Below are 26,627 nucleotides of genomic sequence, written 5' to 3'. Positions count from 1 at the left end.
TCGAGATGTAAGATAATGATGTTGGGATTTTTAATAAGATTTTTTGTTCTTTTCGACGGCGAGTAATCCGGAAGAAATCTCCCGGTGGACGAGTGGTGGAATGGCTCCATGGTACGGTCAAGTTAACCCTCCAACACCACCTGGACCTGCACCCACTCGGCTGACTCTACGTCCACGCGGAGGTCATACCAAAACAACCTATTTATCGTTATAATGAAAATAAACTATGTATAAAACATATTCTATTTTACTTTTTTCACTAAAAAATTAATTTTTCTGACTCCAAAAAGTATATATTTTTTTAAAATTTTATTGGAAAATTATGTGTGTGCCTCCGTGCGCCAATTTCTTATCTTTGTATGTTCATCAATTTTGATTGCATGCTCTTTTTTTATTGGAATAAGTGAACTAAATTGGTTTATATTTATATGTATTTTGGAATAAGCATGCATAGATTAAATAAAATATAAACTAAAATTTATTTGTACAAAATTATTATAAAAAAATTACTATTCTTTTAAAAACAAATAAAAGTACCATACGTTCTATAATCATCATTGGTGAACGAGTGATTCAGCTACAGTCCTGCAAATATTGATTGAATTCAGCAAAGTATGTAATATGAATGTATACCACCCCTTGCTTAGAAACATCCAGGATATACTGCAAAATTTATTATTTTTTAATGTGATCGGATGTGTGTATGTTTGATACTTTCGCTTTAGTAAATATATATAAAATAAAAAAAAAAAAAAGCCGGCGATGCGGGTCTCAAATCCGGGTCTCTTTCGCGGTGGACGGAGCAAAAGCCCACTGCTTAACCATAATTAATAGCCAAGAAATATATAATAATACGCCGAGAAAGAAACGAGGGCAAGCGGAGTTGGAGAAGGAAAGGAAACGAAGCCCAATTCTCTTCCCCGACGCCGGGTTCCCGTCCCCGTTCATCCCCTCAGCCAAGAAGAGCAAAGAGGGTGATTCCCCATCTCCGTCTTCTTCCCCTCCTTGCCCTTAAACCCTAGCCCTAGTCACCCTCGGGGACCTTTATCCTCCCTCTTTCGAGCTCGGGATCTCCTTCATCGCCGCCGGACTCGCGTTCGCAAGATTGGTAGCACCGATTGATCCGATGGCCGGATAGGAGAAGAACGGGCATGGGACCCGAGTCTACCGGCGGGATTCGGCACCTGGATCGGACCGGGGGCGTCGGTGCGGCGGCGATCGGCGGCCGGTTGGTTTGATAGGACTCGTGGCGGGGCGATCGGATGGTGGCGAGTGGCTGATCGGGCGCCGGCAGGGCGATGGAGGAGGGTGAGAGTAGCAGGGTGGATGGATCTCGTGCCGGGGAGTCGGATGGGGCCACGTCGGCTGATTCCGGCAGCTCGTCATCGTGGAAGCCGAGTGCAAAGGCTTTCCGTCCGTATGTGCCGCCACCGCAGTCGTCTACCTGGGCAACGTTGGTAAAACCCGGCACGCTACGAGTCATCGTGGGGAAACCTGTACGTTTTCCGCTCCGATAGCTTTTGCTTTCCCAGCTTTGAAATTTATGGAAAAAAAAAGAAGGAATCTTTTCAGTGTCCTGCTTCGTGATTTCGTAATGCATTTGTGTTAGATTTTCGGTGTTGTGCTTCTCGTGCTGACAACTACAGAAGGAATTTTGCATCGAAAATTGAATTGTTGGCTGTGAAAGGTTTTTCATTGTCTTGAATTGCGTAAAAAGAGAAGCTAAGGAAAGGCTAATGCATGCATTGACTGCAAGAAAGTCTTTTCATCTGTGGTTAGGTGTAGGAATGAACAGTTGAGTGGGATCAAGTGAAGGAGTTGGGTGTTAACGTTGGAATTTTGTCAAGCTCTGTTTGATGGCCTGAAGGTCTAATAGACTCCAATGATAAAGTTTCCTATGTCTCGAGGATTCAACATACTCGAGGCTTAAAGCTTAGTTTAGTGTAAATGTCGGCTCTGATTGCATCACAAGTTCTTCAGGCTGTGGGACTGATATCTTTACTTCTAGAATATTAAAGAAAGCCAATAAATCACACCCGCACACACACCCGTACACAAAAACCCCCCTTCCGATGAACTTCTTCAGATATAATCCTCTCCATATGGTAGATTGCTAATATGCACCGTAAGCATGTTACTCAGAAGCCACAATAAATTGGTTGGCTGTAGGATTATTCTTCTCCATTCATTTTTGTGGAACTGCAGGTCTACTATTAAAACTAGAATTCTATATATTCTTTCTATCATCTCTAATTAAGTGATGTTAAGCAACAATTTGTACCTTTTATTGTATCAATGTTGGCCTTTATCAAACTTTTTTGAATCGAGTGCAATCCACACAGAATGGAACTTCTGAAAAGTTCCCTTGATTCCTTTTTATTAACTTTTCCTATTTCAACCACAAATCTGCCTCTATGATCACATCAGTACCACATTCCCCCTTTATATATGAATTTTAATTGTTTCATAACAATATAAAATGTTTAATACAGATAGTTTGATTGTTGTCTTATATTACTAGGCTGTCACTATCGTATATCTTTTTTTCACTACAACCTGTCAGGACCTTTCCACTACATCTAACGTCTCCTGGAGAAATCTTCATCTTTTCCTTATTATTCTGCCTGATAGAACTAACTCATATGAAGGCCTTAAAAGTCGGCATGTCGAGATTTTGTTGCCCAGCAACTATGGTTAGTGCCCTGTTCCAGTCAATTTTCCATCAGCGATCCATACATTATACTCTATTTTGGTTTTTGGCCTTCCATTACACTTGCAAATATCAAAAACTAATTGTCACGATACATTTATCATATTTATCACCCACAGGCACAAAAACATCCATTAACTGGATGAGGGTACTCTTGATATAGTGAGTGGTCATCTGGTTTAAAGTCTCCTTGATCAACCTCTTGCTCAGAGAACACTCCTAAGGCATGTTAAGCAACCTATTGTGTTTATTGCTCTTCATTGTTCTATAGTGATTTCCCTCATTACTTTGGGGAAGCATCGAGGCAACTTACTTGATATACTCATATGAGGGTTGAACTTGATAGTACATACTTAAATGCACATATATATATATATATATATATATATATATATATATATATATATATATATATATATATATATATATATATATATATATATATAAATACATGCATACGTACATATGGTACATACATGCATACATATTTACATGCATTACACTCATTTTTATGTTGCTAAGTGAACCAATGCATATTCTAGAATAGTTTAAAAGTTTCCTTTTCTGCTTGTAAAGTTCTAAAGAAAGGGAGAAAATAAATCAATGAATAAGCTAACAAAATATATAGAATCTTCTACCCTTATTCCTAGTAATTATCCTCCATATACGCAAATTGAATTAGGACTGAAACCTGCACAATCAGGGGAGCCTAATTTGATTATATTTTTAACCTTAAAGTGCCTTAAATCTGAAAAAAAAAACTTATATTAAGGAAATTGAAGCAAAACTATTCTCTATGAACAATATGAATCCCTGCACTCTCCTCCCAGAAACTCACCTTCATCTCATGCATATTCTTCAAATGCTGGTAGACAATATCGACTATGGTGTCGAGCACATGCAAGAATCTTAATATGGTTAACAAGAAGCTGGTTTGAGTGTCTTGAGCTTTTAAATTATTCATTATAATATTATTTATGATATATTATTGTATGCACAGATCACTATGTTTAACCCAGCGATGGATGCTCTCTCTTTTGAATACAAGGGAGGTGCAGATGGGGAGGGGTAAGGGCATACTTTCCATATTAGCCATTGGAAATGATGTGGGTGAGGAGACCTGTAGCTGATGGCACTGCTGCTGTGGAGATAGGGGTTGAGTTGTAAATTGTGAAGTGGTTCAAAGACCAAAACAGAAGAGCAGTGTTGCAATAAGACATGCTTAAATGACTGGGAACATGCATCAAGTGCGAGACTTCGACATCAATACAACTAAGAAGGCGTGGCCGCAGCAAGGTCTCAGCTTTATTGACATTAATATGAATACAAAAGTGAATTTTTTGTTGTCAATCATGAGAGGATTGATCTACACATCTATTGAGAGAGAGGGGAAAAGCTCATTTGAATTGTGAAAGCAAAAATGGAGAGAGATTACAAGAAAACAAAGTTATGAAAGTTACAAGGCTGGTTGATGATAGAGAATGGCTGTGGCACATCTAGACTAGTTCATCCACGGGTTAGGGAGAAACATTAATTAACCATATAAGGTCAAGAGAAAAAAGGATGAATGTGCACTGATTTTGATGAGTTAAAGAGGAAGAATGCTAGGAGCCCATTCTTCTACCGCTAATTGAATCATTGAAATCTTTGATACATGAACAGCAATACTAGGCGGAATCTCTCACTTATTCTTGATGGTTACATGGTGAGACCCAGATGCAAACAGTTAGATGTGGAACTGTGCATTTTGGACTTTTTGGGGGGTGGGGGGGTGGCTGCAGGTGACGGGGGTGGGGAAGCTGTACCAAAGGAAAAAGAATTATAGTGGTGCCAAGATGGTTAAGTGAATCAGGGTTAAGAGGGAGATTTGAACTTTGGGGGATGTCATGGCCTCCCTAAGCCTTTACTTGTTTCCGCCCTCGCATACACAACATGTTCACCACAGCCAGTTATTCGAATTTTTTATACAGTACCTATTAACTCAATTAATCTCTTTGCTAGATTGTTTTAAAATAAAAAAAAAGGATGTAGTTTTAACATATGGCTGTAAAAATGCGACAATTTGCCTCTTAAATTTTATCTCCATGAGCTCCAAATGGAGTGCTAGTTAGTTTTACTGCTTGAGACGTTTTAGTGATTGGCAATTTTAAAAGCCGTAGGATCAAATAAATTATAGGAAATGAACTTCTTGATGGTTTAAGATGTAAATAACATGAATCAAGTTTCGAATCCCATGATCCGAGGAACTGTATAATTCATAATACAGATCTAGTTCTTATGACATCACCAATGTGCTGCCACCTAATGGTGTTGAGGCCATTTCCCCTTCTATTCATCTATTTCATTGTTTGTCATCCATTAGCTTGCTGTTGCTATCCGGCTGCTGCCCACCGATGAGGAGACTCCTATTCTCTCCCTTTTCTATTCTTCTAGCCTGCACCCAGGCCACTGCCCACTAAGAAAACTACCCTCCCTCCTCTCTTCCTTTTGCTCTCTTCCACTCCCCCACCTGTCCAGTAATGCCACTGCATCCAGGCCCACCATTGACAAGACCCCCTCTCCCTCTTGCTTCCTTTCCCACCTCTTTTTCCTCTTCTTTTTCTTCCTCATTTGATCATATCATATCAGATCAATCTGTCACGCCAGACATTTTTAACAGACTCGGATTGTGTTGTTATTAAACAATTCTTTGTGTTATGGGATTAGATCAGGTCATATTTTTTAATTAATGGTCCAGATTTGGATCAGTTCTGTTTGATCTGAATCCAAGCCATTTCTAGGTCTTGTTGCTACAAAGTCCTGTATATGTGATTCATAAGTCATTGTTACAGAAAGAGAACACTTAATGCTATAACTTAACTAGAAATCTGTGGAAGGTTCAATATCAAACAATTTGATTAAGTCCATTTCATTATAGCTACAGTAATTAACATGTTTTATTACTTCTCCGGAACAATTATATGGATTTTATGATTTGTATGTAACAGGTTGCTTTACTTGCATGAAAGAATATGGACAGTCACTTAACTGTTGCTTTATTATTAAAGTAGTGCCAGAGGGTAATTAAATTGATTTAAGCAAAGTAGAATTCTTCTAAAAGGCTACCGAGCTTTTATTAGAAGATTGTGTCAATAATTGGAACAAATTGTGTCATCAAGATGCGAAAACATACAAAAGGGAGTTTTTAATGATATCTAATTATATAATGCTGTAACAATTGACCAGTCAGTAAGACCCCTTTTCTTTGTTTGAGATCAAGATAATTCTGTAGACCATTTATATAATTATTAGCCCTGCATATGTGAGTAAGTTATCTCTCTTCAATCTTAGAAGATTAAATGCTTTTCCGCAAGTACCTGCATCTGTTAATATCTGATAACAATTGGTTGTCCATGTACCTCTGAAAATAAATACTTAAAGAATGGTCATATTTGAATTCATCATCCAGATGTTCTGTCCTTAGCAGCTATTAAGGCTGTTCAGAGGTATTCTTAGGTGACCCTAACGATCATTCCATCCTGTGCCAACAAAATTTGTTGAAAATCTCTATTACTTAATAGAATTTTTACCCTTGTCCGTAGGGATTCAGCATTACTTTCTGTTGGCATAACATTTCACTTTCTTGTTCTGTTTGGTTATTGCTTTTTTCATAATCTAGAAAAATCACTAAATAGCTTTGGAATCCCGTTGATATCTGCATCTCCTTTTATTGTTCTTCGAGGTGATGTATAAATTAATAAAGCAGAAGTTAACAAACATTAAATAATTAAACTAAGCATAAGACAGGAACTGCTGCCGAATCATATTCTACAGAATATGAAAAGTTTATTTACTCAACCAACTTATTTTAGATTGTGGATATCTGTTTTCTAAATTCAATTAAGGATACATGTGGCATGCCCTGTAGAAGTTGTGTTTAGTGACCTCACGTTCTTGAAATTGTAAGCTGTGATAAATGCATGCTCATGTGAGGTCAAGTTTCAGAAAAGCTGTTTATCTGAGTATATGGTTTTTTCGTGATGGTGCACTAAGTAGCTTTGCCTAAATTTATAAATTCTTGTTGTTAGATCCATATTTTATAAAGTAAAACTGGAAATATAGCCGTCAGTTATTTGATGGAGCTCAACAAGATTATTTTGTTTCAAATAATCTAGCTTTTCATATTGGCATAGAACATTTTGATTGCTATTTCCTTTCTACATTTCTACAGCATACTCTGTTGGAATGAAATTTTTAGTATATGGGTTTTATGAACTGACTGACAATTTTACTTGTGCAGCTGGTGGCAAGGGTAACCAAAGACATACTTGAAACTTTCCAAATATGTAACCCAAATTTTAAGTATTCAGAGGCACTGAACCCGAAGCGATTCCTTACTAATCCATCGGTTGGTGTGCTGAATGATGGCCATGATAATGCAAATTCAGACCTTATCTTACATGTTAATTTTGTGTTGGTCAATATGGAGTCAAAACAAAGGTTTGGTTCCAAAACCGAATTAACCTCCTTAACAACAAAGTTCGCATGTAGAGTGCTTGCTGCTTGTGCTTACATCTTCTCTTCATTTTCTTTTTCAATTGCAAAATTTGTTTCCAGACATGTACTAGAGGATGCATTTATGATGTCCATAGGCAAGATTATGGTAGGGTGCAAGTTTTGAGGTGGATACAGAAAGGTCTAGTGTTTTAAATGGTCTAAGAAAAATAATCCAGTATTTGAATAATTGAAAACAACAAAAAGGGAGGCAACGAGCTGTTAAAATCAAACATTGAGGTACCATACATAATGACTTTGGAAGAGGGAATAGGAGACATGTTAAGAGTTAGGGAGAATGATGAAGGGTACTGTTACTTGTATTAAAGATGAGATTGGAGGATCTTTGGGAAAGATGCCGTCATTGAAACCAAGAGAATACTATCAGAATTGTGTTGAACCATGACTTTGCCTTATTTAGGAAAGTCTGTCCTGATTCCTGGGGAACTGTGTTTCATGTGGATTTGGGGGTTGTCTAGCGACAAAAAAGATGTTAGATTCGAATGCAAAAGATTTTTTATTGCATATCACCCAAGTAATAGACAAATTAAAGCCTTGATGATGAGTTTCAGAAGTTGCTTATAATGTTGTTTGGCTTGAACTGCGTTGTCCGAATGGTCTAAGGCTTATGTAGGGTATCACATTATTATGCATGTTTTCTGAGGAAAACAGCTAGAGGTAGCAAGATGAAGCACCCAACATGGTAAACTGCAGCTAGTACTGTCCTTTGATAGCTGTGTAAATGCTTATTTTGTCAAAATAGCTAACATGTTCCTTACAAATTCAGTATTTTGGATCTGTCATATTGCCATGGATTTGTTGATATATGTTCTAGTAATCTGGATGAAATTTCAACTTTGCTCCTAGTTTTAATAAGTATCAACTTTACTTCTACTTGTATTTCTTGGAAACCAAGAACAAAGTCAAAGGCAATAGATAAAAGCAAGGTAGGCTGAACCGGTATCAGGACCCATACCGGTTCATTGCCATACCGACACATGGGACGCCCTATTATTGGGTGTTATCTATTTTTTCCTCCATTTTTTTGTGGTGCATAAAACATAACTTTTTAATATATTCCTCCTCTAATCCACTTAATAGATATCAATCTTTTAGATTATTGATAGATTGAAATCTATCAAGTTGAGTAAAAGGTTGTCAAAGTGTCTAGACGAGGCTAAGTGGTGGAACCTCTATGGTCTAGGCGGGCATGCCTAGGCCCTTAGGCGACAGCTTGGTGATGAAAGCCTTCCAGCTTTTATCATAACCACCTTAGTCGCTCATGTATAAATAATCATGTGCATATATCATATATATGCTCTTTCTTCACCAATATTGGCATCATCAAACATATTTTTCAACATAAAAGTTTAAAGGCCAAAGTCTGCAAGAAGAGAGTTGCAGCAACATTGCTGCCATTACGGCAGCCAACATGCTGTAGAATATCGCCAACAGCCAACAAGAAGCAAGCGGAGGAGCGTAGGAAGCAGTAGCCAGCAGCTTGCTGGGGCCACAACCAACAACCATTAAAGAGGAGGCAAGTAGAGCAAAGGTAGAACAAAAAAGAGAAATTAGGGAGAAAAGGAAAAGAATGGTCAGATGAAGGGGTAGTAGTAGAAGAAAAAGAGAGAGAAAAATTAGAGCGAGGAGGAGAAAATGAAGATCCATCTAAGTTAGAAGAAAGGAAAAATATACTACGTACTTGTGCTGGCCATTGTCATCATGCCAACAGTTCTATTGGAAGTCATTGATCAGCCCACTAGTCGATACAAGACTGGTGCGAGCCTTCACTGCCCTCTTTCATTTCCCGTATGGGACTCAAATAGGGAAAGGAAACGGAAAAAGAAAACCTTAGCACTAGGGTTTAAGCTGGCTTGGCCTAGGCTGCCTGGCCAAATTAGGCACCTAGCGACTGCCCAGACACCTAGGTTGCTGCTTTTCACAATGCTGGTAAGAGAGATCTTGATTTCGAAAGCATCTGATTGTTTTATTCATGCATGTCTTATTACACTTTCAGATTGCAATGCAGTTGTAAGAGGTGCTTTGGTTCTTTGTTATAGAAATCAGGTTTAAGAACTGAGGGCTGATTTTACCTCCTGTACTCTGTTGGCTAAATTCTCAGTAGTGTGGATTTTGAAAATTATAAAATAAGAGCAGCCTAGTAAAAAATTACTGCCATGCCAATGGCTGGTCATGCCTCAGTAAAGCATGTTAAAGCTTCCATAATAGTTTCTATAGTGTACATTTAGTAGAATTTTAGTACATTTGTAACCAATTTCACTGTAAAGGATTAAGGATTTAGCAATGATTGAATCTGTTTATCATTATTTTTTTAATTTCTAGGTATATTGTCAAAGATATCCTTGGCCATGGGACTTTTGGACAAGTGGCGAAGTGCTGGGTTTCTGAAACCAATAGTTATGTTGCTGTCAAAATTATCAAAAACGAGCCTGCTTATTATCAGCAAGCATTGGTTGAGGTCTCTATGTTGCACATGGTAATTGATGTTTGGTGGCTAAATATGCCTGCAAATTTAGTTTTATGGTGCTGATTATGCTTTGATTACTTTGCAGCTGAATCAGAAGTTCGACCCGGATGATAAACATCACATTGTCCGCATCCTTGATTATTTTGTCTATCAGCGCCATTTATGCATCGCATTTGAAATGCTTGGATCAAATCTGTAAGCTAGTTGTCAAATGTTTTGCTTGTATTAAATAATCTTTTTCGTTCAATAATGAACTCAGTTTATTAAATAAAATCTGATTTTTATGCTGGTCTAAAAACTCTTGCTTTGTAGATATGAGCTAATTAAAATGAACAACTATAAAGGGTTGTCATTGAATATTGTCCAAATGTTCTCAAAACAGGTGAGATATCTGGATAGTGCACTGATCTTTTCTACTGTATGCCCATTTGTCTTGTTTTTACCTGATAATACATATTTTGTCATGTTCCGAGATCCTGCATGCATTGATTGTCATGAAAGATGCTGGAATTATACATTGTGATTTGAAACCAGAAAATATACTGATATCTACAAGGTGAGATGCTCATTATTAGCACCTTGAATGTTCATCTGGAATTCTTTTCTTGTTTCCCTGTTCACTAAACTTTACTGTGGCATTTTGAATTTCACAGAGTGAAACCACCAGAAATAAAAATTATTGATTTTGGATCAGCATGTATGGAGGGTCGGACAATTTACTCATACATTCAGGTCTTCATATCCTTTCTCAGCTCCATGTTTGACTTGCATTTGATTAATGACTAAATACAAATTATTCAAGCATGCAGTAAGTTCACATTACTTGGTTCTTATCATGAAATTCTGGTCCCTTTCTATTGCAGAGCCGTTACTACAGGTCTCCAGAAGTTCTTCTTGGCTATCCGTATCCTTTTTGACATCATAGGAATTTTTTCTCACAAATCAAAATTTTGTAGAGAAGAAAACTGGCATACTTCTTCCATTATGTGTTTATTCTTCATGGCAATATGTTAACTTCATTTGCTTGTTTACATGCTGATCTCAGATCAGGGGCTTGACCTTGCCTGCCACATTAATTTTTGGTCCTAGTTTTTTGCTTGAGCAGTATGCACTGTCTAATCCTATGCTGATTTCAGAAACATCTCTTCAGTTTTAACTTCTGTTCATTATTGAATATTATATAATTCATGGAATTTTCACAGTCATATGATTATCTTTGTTTTGATGCTTAACCCTTCCATCAGATATACCACTGCTATTGATATGTGGTCTTTTGGGTGCATTGTTGCTGAGTTGTTCTTGGGGTTGCCTTTATTTCCTGGAGCCTCAGAATATGATCTTCTTAAACGAATGATTGAGATACTTGGGTATGTATTGTTCGCTGCACTCGAACCTGATTTTCCATGTCTGCAAAGCAGTATCATTTTTCTAGTGTTAAATGCATAGTTCATTACAAAGCAGTGATGAAGTTGAACATAGTATTGAGAAGTGTTGTTTTTTTTATCATACAGAGTAAGAATAGAATTGTGATGATGAAGGACTCTTGAGCCAACTCACTAAAATGGGCATATTTTTTTTGTTGTTGTTGTTTTGTTTGTGGCTTGTGTTTGGACGAAACCTTGAAGGCAAGCCTTGGCGTAATGGTAGGATTGCTCTATTGTGACTTGGATGTCATGGGTTCAAAACACAAAAATAATCTCTTTATATGTGGGGGTACACGTGGGGGTAAGGCTGTGTGCATATAACCTCCCCAGACTCTGTAGTGGCGGGAACCTCATGTACTTCAAAATGCCTTTTGTTTTGGATAAAACATTAATGATCCCCATGACTTAAACAGGCTGGCTACCAGTTACACCTGCACAACTTAATGGATCATTGTAAGGATTTCTGCCAAGATTGTAACTAAACAATATTTGTGCCTTGAGGACAAACTTGCATTATCGCCAAATTCTGCTATTTTTTTCTAAATATTCTGGTTAGTTCAAGAATTGGACTCTAGGAGTTCTGCATCATCTTTAATCCTAAGTAAAATTGGTCAGAACGACAATCGTATTTGTGACTCTAATAGTGATATTTTAGTCATGTGGGTTATGTGGGCCAGCTAGAGGCTAAGAGAGTCAGTTATTTGGCATGTGAGTTCAACAGGTTGAATGCGCGCCATCATATTTGATCGGTTAGGGCATAGGGGGACATTTTAGGATGCCTTATTCGTTTTTTTTTTCTATATTCGTGTATGTGTGGGTAAAATATGAATCAATATAGTTAAATGTTAGATGGGGGCATTTTAGGTTTTTTTCATTTCCTTTTTTTTATTATTGGGGCCTACATCTTGGTTTAAATGTCTTTAATATTAAAAATTTAACTCTTGGTTGAGAAATAGTTTTAGTAGGAAAGATAAATATTGATTTTGATTGGGAGTCTTGTTTTTAATTGATTTCAGGGTGGCTAAAAAACTGAATGTGCTTGATTATGCAAAATCAACTTTTCCATTGTTGCTCTCATTCTTCTCTTTCTCCACCAATTTTCAACCAACTAGATTTCCAACTGTTCTCTCCCTCAGGCATTTCTAAAGTATAGTGTATATGTTTTTTCCCCTTCTTTTTGGTGGAAAGCTTATTATATGAGATTTTGAAAACCTCCTAATTTGTTTCTTTTTCTATATATTTCCTTTTCTTCTGCTTCTTACCCCTGTTTTGGAAATTTCATTGGAAATAAGAAAACTAGGATTTAGATAACACCTGAACATCAATTTTTAGGTTGATCGCATAATACCCCATATTATCAAGACAAATGTAGCCCACCTACATGTACTGCAGTTCATGAACAAACCCCTCTTAATGTTGGGCAAACATTTGATTCATGTAAGGGCCATTATTTAAGGGGGGAATACTGTGGTTCATTCAACATGTAGGAATCTCCACAAACGCACACAGTTAGTTTATTCCATTCTCAATCTCCTTTCTTTGGTTTGGTGGATAAGATGTGCAACATTTTTCTAGTGTTTCTGTCAGCAGTGAATGTGAATAAACCTTAGATGCAAGGCTTTCTTGTTTTTCGTTTTAATCTTAAATCTATCTACATGATTCTTCATATGATCCAACTAAACATTTCAAGTCAAACATTTTGAGAATTTATTTTCCAAAAGCAAGCTTAAACATGGTTAAATACTTCTTTCAACCTCATATTTGCTTGTTCGAAACAAAACCTTCCTAGTTTCATCATGCATGGTTATTTCGATAAAGCCAAGGCATATCATATTGAACCCATACTATACGACATATTAGTTATAATTTGACAAGTTTCTTAGTGGTCATCAAGCTTCTCAGGTCATCAATAATATTCAATTCCTTTTACTTGCTAAATTTATATTAAAAAACAAGATATCAATTTTGCAGCTTCATATAAATCTCTAATGGTCAATTTCTCCCAAGGTATGCCGAACCGAGCTGAACCGCCTGGCTCACCCTGTCCCGAACTGAACCAGTGGGGAACCGGGTAGATTCAGCCCTAAATTTCGAAATCCCCCTGAATCGCCCGGAACCACTCCAAACTGCCTCGAACTCCATCTTGGTTTTCTTGCCTAATCAAGCAACCCCAACGGCATTAGCCCTTACAGTTTTAAATTAAATGGCTCATCATTGATTTTGGAAATATTAAATCTTGTATGAATGATGTAATAATTCAAAACCAATGTTGGACCACCCAAATTGAAGATTCACACTGTTGGTTTCAAACTCAACAAATAAATGTTTGGAAACCAAAAATCATGTATTTGGTGGTGCTGAACCTAGGTTTCAACTAGCTGTAAAAATGAACAGTTTTAAAAACATGATACTATGTTTTGCTATGAACTAATTATCAGAACTTACTCTAACCATGTTTTAATATTTGTAGATCATGTTCAATGAAGTAGTTTTTCAGTTTATGCTCCCTATCACATTTTAGCATCCTATTGCAATTGATATTGTTCATTTAAATATCCACTTGATTCTAGGTTAGAGATCTTTGAAACATATGATTTTTGTGTTTTATGCATTTTTCAAGGTATAAATGAAAAACAATGGCGTGGAGATCTTCATTTTGGACTGTCCATAATTGATTTTGAATATCTATTAAATCTTTTATCAAGATTTCACATTTAGGCCTGTTTGGCAATATCCTGTGGTTCCGCCAAGATGCAGGGAGAAAAGTGTGGGTGGGGAAGGTGAGAAGCGGCCGAGAAGAAGGGAGATGGAGCGTGCTGGGAGTTTGCAGGCTCCAATCCCTGTGGGAAGAAAAAAAAGACCTTGTGAGTTCTCAAGGTCTTTTTCCCCCTTCCCACTGGGATCGGGACCTGCGCCCCCGTGCTCTTCCTCCCCATCTCACACTCTCTTCCTTCCCTCCCTCTGTCTGGCCTGACTTGCCGGATCCCACCAGATCCAGCAAGATGTTCCCAAACAGGCCCTTAGTCTGGAGTCTAACCGGCACACATATATACCGTACATATATGCATATCACTATCTTATTGGCATGCTATTGACATCAATCATTTGAAAAGACATTTTATGATATGGGCTGAAGGCAAGGCACATTTATGATTTAGGGCCTATCCCTAAGCAATGAAATTCGGCTGATAGGTAGGCTCACCATGCAGCCTGTGAATCCTCCCTCCCTCTCCATCTTCCCCCACATCACCTGTTTCCCCCCCTCTTCCTCGCACACAAATTTTTGTTGTAATCCTTGTATGCAAAACTACTTTATTATCTTCTTGAGTTTTGTTCCAGTCATGCTTATGATGCTTGTTGATAGTGTTTCTCATACCATCAAAACTCTACAGTGGACAACCCCCTGATGATCTGCTTAGGGATGCAAAAAACACAAGCAAGTTCTTTAAGCATATTGGAAGTATTTATAGGTTGGAAGATGATGAGGCCCACAATGGAGTTACTAGTGCTTACCGTGTCTTAACTGAAGAGGAATATGAAGCAGTGAGTTTTGGGATTGTTCTGATTAGTATGTTTTTCACTGCATCCTTTTTGTTTGTCTAAGTTAACATTTCAGTTGCTGAATTTTATTCAGAGGGAATCAAAAAGACCAAAAATGGGGAAACGCTATTTTAATTTTGTGAAGCTTGAAGACATTATTGCAAATTATCCTTACAGAAAGAACTTACCTGAAGAAGAAATCAGTAAAGGTTAGTCTGGTACTTTTGGTTGATTCTAAAAAATAAGCATATCACGACATAAGATATTTTCTAAATGTTGATCGGTATTTGCTATGCTTACTCAACATCGTGATCTTGTTGCAGAAAATTTGACCCGCTTAGCATTGGTTGATTTCTTGAGAGGCCTCGTTGAGTTTGATCCAGGGAAACGGTGGTCACCATTACAGGTTGCAACAAATAACTATTTATTATTTTCAGTAGCGTAAAGAGATATATATACTTGTCTACTCTAATTTATCGAGCATTATGTTAGTTTGAAACACTGTTTCTCAGGCTTCACACCATCCATTTGTCACTGGTGAGCCCTTTACATGCCCATATAAGCCTTTGCTGGAGACCCCACGAATTGTAAGTGCACCATAACAATATTGTTGGTTTCATTGTCTTCCCTTTTATCCATATTAGACGGATCAGCAATTTGTAAATTCAAAATATTTACTTGAGATTGTTCTAATTATGATCTACTATCCTGATTGCTGAAAAAGGCTATATTTAGCCCACTTGATTCTGTAAAGGGATGCTTTACAATTAAAAGACGAGCATCTGCTGGCTTGTATTTATCTCTTGAATACTGCATTAGACTAATTGGATATCATGACTAACTTTATTGTATTTCAGCCTGTTATTCATACTGTTACAGTGGATCACAATCCAGGAGGGGGTCATTGGCTAGCTGCTGGTCTCTCTCCTCAGGTTGGTCTGCAATCTCTCTATGATTTGTCAGGTTTTATGGAGCACAATATCCTTTAAAATATCTTTCTTCTAGAGTTCATGATTGTAATACAGGCATGTCTTTTTAATCTATCTGTTTTTTTTTTTGAAAAAAAAATCTTTCTTTAGCTGAATATTTTTTTATGATATTTAAAATTATCTGGCCTTTATAGGTTTCGAATTCAAGCAGATGTCTTCCGCAGCATGGTGCTCATTTTCAGAAGGTGCCTTTCTCTTACAGCAGTAGTTATGGTAGCTTGGGAAGCCATGGTAGCTATAATGATAATGTTGGTCTTGGAAGCAGCTATGGAAGCTACGGTGATGTGAATAATGTGCACACATATTATTCACAAATCGGTCCATGCAGTGTCAACGTACATGCACAAGTTGGGGGATCATTTCTTGGAGCTAGTCCAGATGTTAGGCGTAGGCATCAACTGTCTTATGGAAATGGATTCAGTATAAGTCCTGGAAGTTTGGGACCAATGTCTTTGGGAGCCAGTCCGTCACAATATACTCCTCCAAGCTCCCAAATGCAGATTTCAACTGCTTCTTCTGGAAAGTATGGTCCTACTTCTCCTGTGAGAAGTGGAGTACATGTTCCCTCTTTGGGCAAAGCAGCTGCTGTTGGCCATTACAACAGAAGAAGAAATTGGGGATATCCAACTATGTGTATGCAACCATATGAATGTGCATCTCAGCATGGACTAGGACACCATGGTGATGGCATCAGTTGTAGTCACCCTGATGCCTACTCGCGAGGACATGGTGGTTCTCCTTGCAGTACACTTTCAACTTCCAATCATTCTAGTTGGAAGCAACAGACGGGTGTTGGGACTGGCTTGTCTTCAAGCCCCTCTTCAACCAATCACCAGTCTTGTGCGGCATCCCATGCACATAATTCCAACACAGTCTCCTTACATTCCTTGGAGGTTTCGCTTGATAAGCCTGAATCCAGTTCATCAGTACCAGATCCTGCAGATTGGGACCCAAATTATAGGTGAAATGGAAGCCCCTTAATCTCTCTGATTCTGGCAACTTATACTGCAGCTTGCAACTCTACCATATTCTGGTTTTTTGCGCTAAACCTCATGAATCAGAAACCAAAAATTTCTGCTCTTTTATCATTTAGAGAAATTTCAGATTGTATTCTATCATTTAGAAAATATTATTGTGCAGTGCCCATCATTTATTTTTTTTTCATTTGACCTTGAAATGTTGATGCATCTGTGTCTTGCATGGTGAATAGTTCATTGTTGCTCATCTTGCATGGAAATTTCATTGTCTTTATCATTACAGAACAATCACATTTGTGGTTCTAGAATACTGGTCACTTTGTCTCGATAAGGTTAAATGTCTACGAATTTTGTCAATTATTTTTTCCGAGAAATTACTTATGAAGGTAGTTTTATTGACATGCTGAATTCTTATGACCAAAACTGTAAATAGCAGAGTTCTTCAAAGTTTTGAATGAACTTGCCAGTTATCATATGCCTTAAGGTGTTACAATTTTAGTAGCAATTTTGATAAATGTAGATATCTTCTTGCCTAATGGGGCATTCCTGATAGTACTCTAGAAAAATCGGAAGCTTTTTTTTAAAATATTGTATCTTTCTAAAATATGATGCTGATTAACAGATTGTTTTCTTGTTGAGATGCCCATCTATATTTTACCTGCTTTTTTACAATTCAGTTGGGAGTAATATATTAATTTTGATGTTTTTATCATTGATCAATTTTTTTTCAGTGATGAATCTCTTTTGCAAGAGGATAATGCAGACACCCTAGCCTTTGAATTTAATCGGAAGCTTTTTTTTAAAATATTGTATCTTTCTAAAATATGATGCTGATTAACAGATTGTTTTCTTGTTGAGATGCCCATCTATATTTTACCTGCTTTTTTACAATTCAGTTGGGAGTAATATATTAATTTTGATGTTTTTATCATTGATCAATTTTTTTTCAGTGATGAATCTCTTTTGCAAGAGGATAATGCAGACACCCTAGCCTTTGAATTTAATGGTATCCGCGTTGGTAATACAATGGATGCCATGAGCAGATTTAGTCACGGCCATAATCAGGCTCAAAAGAATTTTATATCAACAAATCATAGGTATGCAGCATCATTTTCAAAAGGACCAGCATTGAGTAAGACTTGGTTTTCAATTTATAGGATACCTTAATTGCTAACATCTTTGTAGCTGGTAAAGAAAATTCCTGGTTGGCTGATGCTTGTCCATCATTTTTTTCCAATTCACATTGGAAGATTCAAATGCTTTTGTGCATCTTTTCTGTACATATTTTCTGCCACAGCATGCTGAAAGTTAGATTTACTTAATGCTGGAACTGGATGGATTTATTCTGCATCAGATCATTTGATATCAACCAGCAATACATCCTAATAAAGTAGTGCAAACTATTTTTTTGGCCCATTTTTTTTATTTGTCATAAGACCAATTCTTGCTGGTATATCACTTAAGAATCTATTAGAATGAACTAGTTTATATGTTGTTTTAGATAATCGTTGACATTGTGAACCTATTTTCTCTGTGCATGTGGATGTGGGTAGGTGTAGAGGACATGAGTTAGAAGATGTTGTTCTAGGGCTTGACCACATGCAGAAAATAAAAAAGACAACTATCTAATAACCAGTTTGATGCAAGAGGTATGCAATAACAAAAGTTTAATGATATCGAAAGAATAAATGGGAACTAAATGAAATCAATAGCTGGAATTTTAACTCTAATCACATGTTCGATTAATTTGACCATGAACTTGTATTCATAAATCTATCTTTATATTATTCATTGCTAATCTAGTACATGATATCAAATCCTCTGAAAAATGTGTTGTTTTGTCATACCCCAATATCTGAAGTTTTTGAATCTCAAGATGTAATCATCATAGCCAATCAAAATATCACCAATATCTAACATCCTTGAAAGAAACCATAAGATTAAATATAGCAATTCTGTAACTGTATTATTATCCAATTTTTTAAAATAAAAATCCAGTTACAAACATAAACATAGGGTATCATGCCCAATAATATACCTCCAAAAATACAAGCAATTAAACACAAACCCAGACATTGTCGATGCCACATTCATAATCACTAATTCCAAAAAGGCAATTTTTTAATAAGTCAACCAGATCTCTCACCAATCACTTTGGAAAATTGTGTAATAAATGAAAAGAGCGAACGAAGTTTAGTAAGTAAACTTCTACCATGATCAAAGAAATTTAGGGTCCAAGGGAAAGCACATGACTTCAAAATGAACACATGATCATATTATCAATATAAAGCTTGACTGGAAATTCACTGAAATCATTTTGCTATGAAATTCCAAAACCAAAGGTTAATACGAAATATGATGTCACTAAAGGTTCAATCTCAAGTTTAGAAAAGAGCCCAAATAATTTATATGAAATCACAAGTCAAATACTTGTTCAAAACTCAAATGGCCAAAACACAATTTATATTTCGAAGGCTCTTATATTTCATAAGTCATATAGTTTCATATTTCTTACAAAGTTCCACTTATTCCTCGAGGCCGCATAAAATACTCATCATTAACTGGTGAGGCTTTATAAATCCTGACCAAAAAGTGAATCAGCAAACCAGATGAGGCCCCATAAATCCTCCATGTTATTGCAGATGAAGCCAAATAAAATCCTCAAGGTCTGCATGGACTACTTGGCCAAGGGTCCATATAAATCTGCATAGATATTTTGAATAAGGCCACATATGCCACCTAGCTAAAGGTCCGAAAAAAATCCTGATTAGTTATTTGAATGAGCCCGATATACCACCTGGCTAGGGGCTGACTAAGTCTTTCACTTTTGTTATATTTCTAATTTATCATTATAAATGCATTTCATAACACTTAGATGTTCTTATGGTTACAAATCAATGTTGGGGTTCAAAAACAGGCTAAAGTTTCGTTCTATAACTCATGTGACATTCGAAAATAACAATTCAAAATCTCATATAAATTTAGAATTTGACATATTAAAACCAAAACACAACTTCCACTTAGAAGTTAGAATAATACCAAATCTATGGTAAGTTGAAATGAAAAGGCTTTTGTATTGTCAACAAAAGACATGAGAAAATAATAGTTACAAAGAGGATGTTTAGTGGTTCACTAGTTCGGCCCATTATGTGGTTCTTTTGTATTAGATTTTTAGAAAATAGTTGTTTGCATCTGATGTAGTGATTTAAGCAAGAAGTAAAGAATAAATGCTTATCAACTCAAGCCAATTCATTTTCTGTAAATAAATATTATTGTATGCTGATTGAAGGCACAAGAAAGATAAGGACATCACTTAAAAGTTACACATAATTTTTGAGAAACTCGGTGGGAATGCCACCACATGTCCCCAAAGCTAAGATCAGTCCCATCTGGAGGGCATGCCAACCTGCTGAGCCTAAAGCTACAGATATATGGCAAGATAACAAGTGCCTGACCTCTCAGATGCAACATCTCAATCATGAGTTCCCCCATCTGAAGCAATCCAAGATATGAACTACCTTAAACCCACTTCCAAAAGCTTATGACATCAAAGGCTACCTTGTCCTCAAATTAGCATCATCCATCTTTCCATAGTTTCCTATTCCCACTACCATAATGCAATAGTTAACATAAATTATTTTGGAAAAATCAAGTGTAAGATTGAATTCCATTTCCTCTTTCATTATTCTTAGAGAAAGAAAATAATTCCCCTTGCAAATTCAAAGTATTCTGAAGTATAAAGTGGAATAGAATATGCATAAATATAATGTACATACCTTGATTTAGTACTCTACTTTCTTTGTGCCTTGAGCTTCTCTTCCTTTCATTAATGATCTCAAAGACATTATAGTTTGGTTCTTGTTAAATGCTTATATTGTGTTTCCTAATTCCTAGTGTGAATTCCAATCAGTTTCAAGTGGGTGGATATAAGAGATGAAAGGTTTGGGAAGGTATTGCCCTGGAAAGAGATTGTGGGAAATCATAAAGAAATGTTTAAGGGGAAAAAGAAAGATGCCAACTTACCACAGAAGAGAAGAGAAACTTGTGACAACTATTTTTACATTGAGATAAATAAGAGTGAGACTATAATCGAAATGACCTCAAGTAGATGGATAAAAAAGACAAAATGATAAAGAAAGAAAGAAACCTTACTAGAGGATAAAAGAACTATATTAGGCTTGTGGACAGTGAAGAATGAAGATAGGTGTTGTGTTTCTTGGTGGCGATGTGTAAGAAAGTTACTGAAGGAGGAGAAAGGCTTGACATGCAATGAGTTTTAATGCCCTCAATGTGGAGAGAGGGGATGAAGAGAAGGGTTGAGATGTTGGAATGCTGTTTTTTGCTCACAAGAGTGAAAATAGAGTTTTTAAGAGAGGGAAAGTGTTGCTTGGGCTGAGCTCGTGTCATTCGTAAGGGATGGGTTCTAGAGAATGAACCATTTTTGGTGTTGGATAAGAAGTGTTCTAGCTCCTCATCCATTGAAAAATGATCTTTTCTGTCAGGGATCAGATGGCTACAAGGCCAGAGAGAGATACTGCATAGGATTGAGAGAGCATCAAGTGGCCCTTTTGCAGTTATCAATCCTATTTCCTCATACGCAGTGAAATGGTCATTTATAATGGGGGTTGGATGGCTGCAAGGAAATGGAGAGAACCTAGACACAATTAGAGAGTAAGAGGACGCACGTGTGGCGTCAAGTTAAGAGTCTTCATTCATGCACGAGGAAATGGATGGATTGTAGAGGTAAAAGAGATATTGGGGGTGGTATATAGAGAGAATGTTCTTATGATAAAGAGAAAGGGAGAGACACTTGTATGGCGAACAAGAGTCCTCATATGTCAGTAGACGGGTGGGTCAGATAGATGAACTAATATTGTCGAAGCCAGGAAGAGTGAAACGTTTTTCAGAGATGCTATATGGACCTTATATCTTTAGATCTCTCTCTCTCTCTCACGCGCGTGCACACACACACCAGGACGACCTTTATGCATTTGATGATGAATCCTTGCTACAGAATCTGCTGACAACCATAGTAGAGAATAAATGTTTGACCGAAATAGTGAAATTCAATGATATGGACTTGATCTTCATCTGATGCAAGAATGTCTCTTTCTGGACGTCACCCTCAGACCAAGATGACCTTAATATATTTGACCACAAAAACCTTGTTATTTACTGTGCTGACATATGGAGGACTGTGAAATGTTCATCTTTTCACACTAGCATATACCTGTATAATTTGTTATATATATATATATATATATATATATATGCATCATTAATCCACGACGATGTGATCAAAGTCTACACTAATTGCTTATACTCATGGTTGAGGTCACGAATAATTCACTATCTGTGCTGAAGTTATGGTAATTGAATTGTCGTTTTTGAATTCTTGTAAAGTTAAACTGGGTTTCCTAGCTTTGATGCTGTGTGCTCCATTCTATTATCTTTTGTCTCTCAAGAAAATCTAATTCTTTTTCTTTTTCCCATTTCGCTTGTTTGATTACAGAACAGATGGAGTGTTTCAGGCATATTCACTTGGTGAGAGTAGCCACACTTCTATGCATGATATGCATGCTGGCTATGGCCATTTGCCCCATTTTTCACAAAACTTTCCTAGCCGCTTTGGACAGCAATCAGTTCATCGGTACAGTCATATGAACTCAACTTTTATGCATGGTGAAAGAAATCATCAAAATAGTCAGCCAACTCATTCAAACTACAGTATGGCAGATTCTCATTCTTCTACCAATGCTATGCTCAGCAATGGCATGCCCTGGGGTAATTTACATAGCCAAGTCATTTTGTTTAATTCTTGACACACACTTTTAAATGAAATTACTTATTATTGTATTAGTTCTTTTATGCAATATTGTTTTTAGTTTTTATTCTGGTGCAATGACTTGAAATTTAGTGTTTTGATTTAGAAGTACTGTTGTGTTTGACCTGGTCATAAGTGTATGTAGATGAGGTTAGCATACCTTGCATATGAACATATACTAGACCTGAACCAGACCCAGACTTTGTGCAGAGCTATCCCATATGGACTTGGGTAGTGTCTGATCTATGTGCCCAAGTGTCAAAGCCTTTTAGTCTTTAAGAATATCGTTTTATGGAGTCATACACATGTCTAAGTGTGGGTACCATAGGTGATAGGAAAGATTTGCTAAACATGCAGCTGCCAATTGGTCAGCCCTTGTGATCTGATTCAACTTGACTGAAGTCAGAGTTATATGACCTTGATTCCTTCTAATTTAGCCCTTTGACAATTATAAACCAAAAAAAATTCTAGATGTAAAATATATAGATAAGACCTAGCTTCCAACCATCTCCATACAACTTTGAGGTGGAGAAAGGGAGGCCAATTTAATCCATTTTTTTTGACCATTTCTTTTGTGACTGTAAGAGGCAAAGGGCATACTGGCTTCTATCCATCTTATTTGGAAATTCTCCCATAAATTGCATAATTGGAGCTGAACTGTGCCTGGTGCTTGTAATCATAGCATCGATTTCCTCCATCTTATCTTTACACCACAGGGCACCTCTCATATGGCAAAAAATGTTAGTGCATTTAAATAAACCCAAATTTGAGACCCATAGTAAGTCAAAGCTTTTATCCAAGCCTGATCCATGTAAAGTTTAGGTAAGAATCGACTTTATTAAACCTTTGCTTATTCCAAACCTAGCTTGCATTGTGATATTTGTTACTCAATTAGGCAAAAGAATTCTGCCATACTTTATCATTTGGGAATGATGGAGCCGGGATAGACCAAGTTTCTAGAGTAAAGCCACATGACTACTATGTCACATTATCTAGAAGTCTTGCTCAAGTACTCCTTCAAAATATTGATTCATGTTCTAGAATAGCCGAGATATAAGGTAAGGCAATCAGACTCTTAGGCAAGGTGTAGGTGCAAACTCATTGACTTTGATTGTGTAATCAAATGTTCTATGAAATAAGGTAAAAGCATATGAAAATTGAGGTAAATAAATGTAAGTGTTGTGTTTAGACTTCATTTTTTTTCCTCCACGAGTTGGGAAGCATGTGACAACATATAATACTAATATGTACTTATCATGAAGCAGAGATATAAAATGGATTGACCTCTTATCAACTCACCGTTCATGGATGTTGCCTAAATATGAGCACATATATTATGCATATGCATTAATATATGCTCTCTCTCTCTCTGTATATATATATATATATATATATATATATATATATATATATATATATATATATATATATATATATATATATATATATATATATATATATATATATATATATATATATATATATATATATATGGGCTTTGCTACTCTTGAGTAGATCTTCACTCAGATCTGGTTAGGTCTACGTTGGATAATTAGGGTCCCTCATCGATGATCTGAACCGTTGGATGTGATTTACCATCTCTAATCTCCTTACATACCAAAAGTCATGTGATTTAGAGACTCCTAGCCTATGTATTAAGTGATCAAAAAAATCATATATAACTTAATGTTATTTAGATTGCCTAATTTTTTAACTACTTGATGTATAGGCTTGGAGCCTCCAAATTACATTGTTTTTGGTATGTAGGCAATTTAGAGGTGGTAGATTTCATCTAATGGCTCGGATCATCGATATGAGACCCCCATTATCCATTTTGGACCTAACCAAATCTAAGTGGAGATCCACTTGAATGTAGCCAGTCTGGCTATATATTTATATACATAAACTATCATGGTCAAATATGCCAATATTTTATCGAGATGCAGTATGTAATCTATTGTTTTGGTATGTACAAATCTTGACGGATTTGGCTTCTTATACAGTTTCAATTTTGGTTCCTTGGACAATATGGAGATGCGCCTCCTTTCCAGGATTAATAAGAAAATGAACTGAATTCTTGTATATTTTGATTAATTTTTATACAATTATGTTCCATGAGGACAACTGCCTATTTATTTTTCTAAGATAGTGGATTAGGCCAGAAAGTGGGACAGCAAAGTTTTGCAGCTGCAACACTTCCAATGCTCAACAGAATTCTTCAGCATGTAAATTTAAATCGCAACAATACATGTGTGTTACTGTTAAAATTAAGGAATATTTTGAAGCCAAATTGTCTAAGGCCTAGTTGAACTGCATGCATAATCTACGTATGTGTATTGAACATGCTTCATTGTTTAGCATCTCAAGTAGCAAATTTTGCTAAGATACATAAGTATGCTAAATGATGTTGTATCTTGGTTGAATTTGTCAAGAAAGTAGTCATGCATGGGATTTCACTTTTTGGATCTAGGCAATTTTTTATTTCCTGATGCAATTATATGATGTATCTCCTTGAAGGTGCTTTTTTTTCCTGTTTCAAATAATGCAAGTTTTGCTTTTTTTTTGTGTGTGTGATTACAAGTGGCGTAGTATCCTTATTTGCCAAGGGTATTTCACCATGCCCATATGACATGGCAAGTGGCAACTGCTTGATGACTAGATGCTAGGTTACCAGAGAACATACCGCCATGTTGCTGAGCATCCCCTTGGACATCTGTTGATGGGATGAATTTGATCCTTTTGATCCTGTTTCACTAGACATGGGAAATGTTAGGAAAAACACGTGCGAAATGGGGTTATCTGGAAGAAACATAAGTATCCCTATGGTCAAGTACATCCCTTGTGTTTTGCAAGTCTTCCTGTTTCCTAGATTACTTGCATTATCACAGCTAATCTCCTTCCCTTGCATTTCATGTATTGCTCTTATGGTCAATTCACAGTCTGGTGTCTTCATTTAAATGTCACACTAGGTTGTAGAAATTATTTTGTCTCTATGGTCTCAAGATATTATCTCCTCAACATTGTGACAGGCTGAATTTTGTTGTAGGACGAAGGGCTGGGCATTACATTGGAACGACTGTACCATCGTCCCATGCAAGAAAGGACTATGGAAGGATCTCATGATCTGGAAAGGCTGACCGATAGGGATGTCATATTTATTGCAGGCACTGAAATTTGTGCTTGAAAATTCAGTTGCCTTGTGCTGTTTCTGACAGTCCTCATTTGGGTCTTGATAAAACATTGTGCTCCAAAGATATAATGCTATAGCTATGGCAATTTCGCATTCTTTGTTCCATGTGATCTTTGATCTTCCAACTCCCAAGCCCCATATGGGCTTTTCTCTCTCGTTTTTGACAATACGGATAGCAAATATATAGCTAGATATTTCTATGGATGTTTCTAACATTCTTTCTGAGATCTACCCGCAGCTGGAAAAGAAAAGTAGGGAAAGGTGGTTTTGGCATCGACCACAATCTGCTGGAATTATTTAAAAGGTAATGACCAGCCTTTTATTCTTATAGCATGCTGACAGATGATTAAAGAAAACTTGTATGGATTTAGCAACCATGCGGTTCTGAATGATTTTTAAGCTTCACTCAACAGTTTCAAAAATGTTATAGACATAGGAATTCCGATGACATTTTCAGACTGTGACAGGGCTTACTTTTGCAGCTATGATATCTGATGGTCCCCTTTCCCTTGTTTGGCCACAATCATGGTCTTGATGATCTGTCAGGGGCATTTGAGGAAACAAATGAGTGCATATTCCATTTTATTAGAACTGGATAATTTGAACATCCGAGGTTTACTGGCTGCTTTGAAAGTTTTCTTGGTGTGTATGACTCTTTTTCGGTTAAGCTAGCAAAACTGTGTGTGGACGCTTATCTTCCATATAAGTGAATGTATTTGTTCCATATTCCAAATTTTCACCTATTTGCCTGTTACCTCATGTGCCTATTTCCATGGTTACCAATGTTGTCGGTATTACAGACCATCTTACTAGATTCTTTGTTACCTACAATGCAACAAGTCTGCTCACTTGTTCTTTGTGTGCCTACTCTAAACAGTTGGAATTGGCATTCCTTCCGACCACAGTGTATATTTTGATCTTTTATAACTTTTTCATACTCGTCCTTATGAAC

At 36.7% G+C, this 26,627-nt stretch overlaps 1 protein-coding gene across 3 annotated transcripts; it reads left to right on the top strand.

The window, feature by feature from the left end:
* Positions 1–860: 860 nt before the first annotated feature.
* LOC120103869 (dual specificity protein kinase YAK1 homolog) lies at positions 861–25,780 on the top strand. 3 transcript variants are annotated; one of them, XM_039122179.1, is made up of 18 exons: positions 864–1,496; positions 6,990–7,189; positions 9,587–9,740; positions 9,817–9,926; positions 10,044–10,113; positions 10,205–10,287; positions 10,385–10,463; positions 10,595–10,635; positions 10,976–11,098; positions 14,548–14,698; positions 14,790–14,904; positions 15,019–15,101; positions 15,208–15,282; positions 15,553–15,627; positions 15,819–16,645; positions 17,612–17,758; positions 22,174–22,445; positions 25,532–25,780. In XM_039122179.1, exons 1-18 carry the CDS (start codon positions 1,299–1,301, stop codon positions 25,606–25,608), a joined length of 2,880 nt encoding a protein of 959 aa, XP_038978107.1. In that variant the 5' UTR covers positions 864–1,298; the 3' UTR covers positions 25,609–25,780. The 3 variants fall into 3 exon arrangements, with proteins under 3 accessions (XP_038978109.1, XP_038978108.1, XP_038978107.1); XM_039122181.1 differs by lacking the exons at positions 17,612–17,758; positions 22,174–22,445; positions 25,532–25,780 and having other exon boundaries at positions 861–1,496; positions 15,819–15,869; positions 15,950–16,356; XM_039122180.1 differs by lacking the exons at positions 17,612–17,758; positions 22,174–22,445; positions 25,532–25,780 and adding an exon at positions 17,393–17,504 and having other exon boundaries at positions 862–1,496.
* Positions 25,781–26,627: the final 847 nt, after the last annotated feature.

Source organism: Phoenix dactylifera, unplaced genomic scaffold, assembly GCF_009389715.1.
Source record: "Phoenix dactylifera cultivar Barhee BC4 unplaced genomic scaffold, palm_55x_up_171113_PBpolish2nd_filt_p 001390F, whole genome shotgun sequence".
NCBI lineage: Eukaryota > Viridiplantae > Streptophyta > Magnoliopsida > Arecales > Arecaceae > Phoenix > Phoenix dactylifera.
Note: the sequence above shows the minus strand (reverse complement) of the source record. Positions and strands in the feature narration are given on the sequence as shown.

Coding starts and splice junctions, on each gene's coding strand:
- LOC120103869 (XM_039122179.1), top strand. CDS start 1,299: ATGGAGGAGGGTGAGAGTAGCAGGGTGGATGGATCTCGTGCCGGGGAG. Junction 10,288..10,384: donor AATATACTGATATCTACAAG/GTGAGATGCTCA, acceptor TGAATTTCACAG/AGTGAAACCACCAGAAATAA. Junction 17,759..22,173: donor TTTATATCAACAAATCATAG/GTATGCAGCATC, acceptor GTTTGATTACAG/AACAGATGGAGTGTTTCAGG.